This window comes from Poecilia formosa, unplaced genomic scaffold, assembly GCF_000485575.1.
Source record: "Poecilia formosa unplaced genomic scaffold, Poecilia_formosa-5.1.2 Scaffold24, whole genome shotgun sequence".
Classification (NCBI taxonomy): Eukaryota; Metazoa; Chordata; class Actinopteri; order Cyprinodontiformes; family Poeciliidae; genus Poecilia; species Poecilia formosa.
Genome location: NW_006799963.1, coordinates 593,037 through 598,073, shown reverse-complemented (window position 1 = coordinate 598,073; position 5,037 = coordinate 593,037). Strand labels below are relative to the sequence as shown.

At 36.0% G+C, this 5,037-nt stretch overlaps 1 protein-coding gene across 1 annotated transcript in view; it reads left to right on the top strand.

The window, feature by feature from the left end:
* Positions 1-5,037, top strand: part of LOC103135305 (sialic acid-binding Ig-like lectin 12) — a 20,705-nt gene continuing 15,668 nt past the window's right edge. The window contains exons 1-5 of the mRNA XM_016669406.1: positions 1-69; positions 306-417; positions 1,773-2,150; positions 3,092-3,391; positions 3,466-3,519. Of these exons, the coding sequence (XP_016524892.1) occupies positions 306-417; positions 1,773-2,150; positions 3,092-3,391; positions 3,466-3,519 (844 nt within the window). The 5' untranslated portion in view covers positions 1-69. The remainder of the gene's footprint in view (positions 70-305; positions 418-1,772; positions 2,151-3,091; positions 3,392-3,465; positions 3,520-5,037) is intronic.

The window sequence follows — 5,037 nt, the reverse complement described above, 5'->3', positions numbered from 1 at the left end:
GTTTTTATACAGAGAGGTTCCTGGATCTGCGGCTCTTCAACTGAAGTTCACACATTATTTGTTTTAAAGGTAAGTCCTTCCACTGTTTCAGATTCTGAATCAGATAAATCTTTGATTTTATCTATGACAGAATTTTAACATCAAAGCTAAATGGCTTCTTTATTTTTGCACTTTGTCAAAAAGGATTTATTTCTTTTTGAATTTTGTCTTCTATCATCAGACGTCCCTGGTTTACCTGAAAAGGAACCTGTTTTATTCAGCAGTGACTTTGATTTAAATCACAGATAATAAACTGTAATTCTCAGATGTTTTTGTCCAGACTAAGAGAGCTGATGGAGAACAGTGAGAGTCTGATGGCAGCTCAGTCTGTGACAATGCTGACAATCAGTATGTTACTGAGTGTTTTCTTTCTTCCAGGTGAGATGTTTGTTCACTTCCTTTCATTTGGAGATTAGAAATGATTCATATGATCTAAGACATCAAAAAATAAGGAAACAAGTTTGTGTCAAATTTTAATTAATCGAGTTTGATGGCTTAAAATGCCACGCCCAAATCAAAATCGATGTTATCGCACACAAACACCTGTTAAATCTGCGTCATAAAGTGCTTATCGTATAAAACACCTGTTAAATCTGCGTCAAAGTGCTTATCGTATAAAAACATGTTTTGATTTAAATTAATTTCTTATCAATATAACACAGACAGGATTCTGGAACCTTCTCTCTCTTGCATCATATAAAATTAAGTTGTTATCAATATAACAGACAGGATTCTGGAACCTTCTCTCTCTTGCATCATATAAGTTCTTATCAAAAATAAAACAGACAGGATTCTGGAACCGTCTCTTAAATCAATTGGTTAATAAGGGGTGAGGCCCTCTGTGACTTTTGACCCAGTTATACCAATGCAAATTTTGTGATGCAACTCCTCCTCACACAGATAGACTCCACCCCCAACTGCTTTTATCTTCCTGCTCCTAGCAGATGCCCCAGCCCACTTTTATGAGCTTCTGTTTGAATCAGCCAATAGAGATAAAGGGGTGGGATTTCTGTTTTTCTGCTTTAAATAATTTTCGGAGGTCCTGTCATTCTTCTTGTTGCATTTGGTAGAGGAAGATCCACTTTGCTCTGACAGAAAAAAAAAAAAAAAAAAAGGTTCACGAAGAGAAAAGCCTCAAAAGAGAAGACAGCAAGAAGCTAATCAACTAGCATGTAGCTCATCTGCTCCAACCTCACAGACTACAGATGGACAAACCATCACGAGGCCCTGCTCCATGGCTGATGCTCCATCCTCTGCACTTCTGGATACAAATCTGGTCTTACCTCCATCAGCAGCGTTCGAATCCTCGATTCAGCACGAGATTCTCACCTTCCAGGTCTCCGAGCATGCTCCGCCTGATTCCAATGAATCACACTCTGCTGAAGCTCCTTCATCCATCTTGGGAAAAACCAACACCACCCGGTGTTGTCCAGTGGGACCTCCCTTCTTTGTCAGACTCCAGGCTCGGTCTATTAAATTCCAGTCCATAAACTGGATGCTTCCCAGAAGTCCGCCTTTTTTGTGAGAGAGGAAACAAAAGGCAGCAGGTTGTGAAGTGAGGTGGAGAACCTAGTCTGCTAATATCCAACTCAACTGCTTGAAGCTCCAAAAACAATCAGATAGTGTTGTGGGCAACACAATTTTATTGTGAATAAAACTTTGTTCGTATCTCATATGGTTAAAGAACTTGATTTTGCTATAAAATTGTTCTTATCATTAATTTGTCTTCACAGGTAATTTGGCTGGTTGTCCCAGTGATTTCATGTTTGTCAACGTGCCTCGTCAGATTGAAGCTCTGAGTGGATCTTGTCTGCAAATCCCATGTAGCTTCAAAGTAAAGCATGACGACTATAACCCCCCTAATCCGATCCTTGGAATTTGGCTTAAAAATACCATAGATATCATCTCCAACCCAAACTCTCTTATTTTCAAAAGCGACGGATCAGTTAACATCTATTCACTGAACATGATTGGAAACCTGAATGAGGAAAACTGCACCACTGTGTTTCCTGATTTAAAGACCAGTTATACTGACACATACTACCTCCGCATTGAGAAGGGGGCATTTAGAGCAAACGCTATTTGTGATCCTCTTCACATAACAGTAAAAGGTAACAACGTTTTTATTCTTATAGTGTGATACTGGTGAACAATTTGATTAAGAATTATTTGTACCACTGGTATAAATAATTCTTTTACTATCTCAAAATAAATAATTGTCAAAGGATTATGAGTTTTGATTAGAAACAAAACTTGTTTGTTTTTGTGTACATTTCCAAAAATAACAACTTGCATGACAAATGGTATTTATTTCCTTCAAGGAGAAAATTATTATTAACAACAATCAACTCTTTTTATAATTACTGACAAACATTTTTAACATTTTCTCTGCTATGTTGATAATCTTTTTTATTTTAGTGATGAGCTCTATGTGTTTAAAGTTGGATTCTTGAGGTCTTTCAACAGATTCTCTTTCAGATTAAAATCTGGAGTCTGGCTGATATGAAATAAAACATTTATATTATTTCAAATCAGATAAAAAAAAAGTGGGTTAAATTATAACATTAGTTTTCATTCCACTCTAATTTTGTCAAACTATGTCTTGCAATGTCAGAACTTTCAATATTTAGAATACATGATTTTTAGGATGTCTTAATGGTGACTTTATATTTTCATGTATGCATACAGATCAGAAATTGACTTATGTAGGATATTTGCACGAGTTTTTACAGCCAAAACAAAATATTATATGTTGACCACGACTTTACAAACATTATTTTATGTTTCAGACATGATCTAGGTAATATTTTGAAATGAAAATTACATAAATTCTGGTGCTACAGATAATAACTTTATGTCAGATGTTCTTCAAGACTAAAAATGTTTAAATAACAAACTGATTACCAATTACTGTTTTGTGCAATTGCAATTATAATTGCACAAAACAGTGTTTATATGTGTATGTATTGTTACTGTATGATACAAGTTAACTTTGTCTAAAATTGAACATATTTTTTTTTACTATTTAATGTGGTTTAATGTGAAACTCCAGATTCTCCTTGGAGTCCCAGCATTAATGTTCCCTCTGACCTGAAGGAGCATCAGTCTGTCACTGTAACCTGCTCAGCTTTCACTCCCTGTCCACACTCACCTCCTCAACTCACCTGGAATCTCCAACAAGACTCTCTCAGACAAACAGAGAAAAACACAGATGGAACCTTTACAACTAAAATCCAGGAGACCATCACTCTGTCAGACACACATGATGGATACAACATCAGATGTTCTGCCAGATATCCTGTGATTGGAGGAAACAAGACAGCAGAGACAGAAGTGACTCTCAGTGTTTCATGTAAGTGATCCTGTCAGCAGGTCATGGTTCAGCTGTTTGTGATCCATAAAGTTCATGTGTCTCATTTTCCTCAGATGCTCCTAGAAACACCTCAGCATCCATCAGTCCATCAGGTTTGGTGTCAGCAGGTAGCTGGGTGGAGCTGAGCTGCTCCAGCAGAGCCAAACCCGTCAACTTCACCTGGTTCAGGAACGGCATAAAAGTGTCTGAAATACAGAATTACAGCTTCATTGTCACTGAGGAAGGAGAGTTTTACTGTGTGGCCAAAAACAATCTGGGAAATGAAACATCATCAAGGATCTGTGTTAGTATTAAAGGTAAACGTTGTTACTTCTTGTTTCAAATAATTTCTGATTCTTAAAGTGTCTGACATTAGAAACATAGATCAATAACATTAGCAGTAGTGATTTTAAAAATGTGAGCACGTTCTGATCAGACCCCGTCTTTGGATTTTTATTATCTATTACCTATAATTTGCTCTTTTTTCAATGTTGGTTTTCCAAGTTTTACCTGCAATGATTTGAAAAACAAGCATTGAGAGCACAGGTTTAAATTTAATGCAGTTTTTCTCTGATCCACAAATAAATACAATTATTTTTAGATGGTTTTGCCATTACAATTGATTTTTGACCACTGCTGTTATCAAAAATGGTAGATTTTTATCCAGAGGAGGTAGAGATCAATCCATAAGCACAAAGCCTATTAAATTATATTATGATGTATGTTAAAGATCAATGTTTGTCATTCGCTCAGCTGTTATAAAGCTTCATTAAACAGACTGAAAGTTTCAGCTCTGATGACATAAATAAGGATGTTTTAAGATCGATCCTGCAACAGACAAACTGTAATCCTGTCAGAAACATGGTGTTATTGTTCACAGTGATGCAAGTTTCAAATCAAAATAGATTAATACAGTGTTGACAAAAAGAAAATAACTTTTTCTGAACTATAAAACTTATATGTAATGCCAATAATAGGTCAAATAATTTCCAAAGAAATGATTTATGGTTAGAGGAGACAAAGACTGAGCTGTTAAGTCACAATGAGGCTTTAAAAACAAAGAAGATATCAAGATAGAGGTTATGGCTATATTCAAATTAGTGTATTTCACAAAACTCCAGAATGAAAACACTGCGATTATGGACTTGTGTTGTTTTGACATTAACTGAATGTTGAAATGTTTTTCTCTCATTTGTAATGGAAACACAGCTACTTGTGGTAAATGCCTGGATTTTAGATGCAATTTGGTGTTTCATCAGGATCATAACATTGAACTGATATGAAGAATGTTTTTTCAAAGGTTAACACAGTCTAACATTAATGATGTAAAACATTAACATTTTACTTGATGTTTATGTAAACTCCAAACCGGTATTAATATGTTTCATATTTTATGTCCCAGATTCTCCTTGGACTCCCAGCATTAATGTTCCCTCTGGCCTGAAGGAGCATCAGTCTGTCACTGTAACCTGCTCAGCTCTCACTCCCTGTCCACACTCACCTCCTCAACTCACCTGGAATCTCCAACAAGACTCTCTCAGACAAACAGAGAAAAACCTCTGTTTGAAAATGGAACCTTTACAACTAAAATCCAGGAGAACATCACTCTGTCAGACACACATGATGGATACAACATCAGCTGTTCT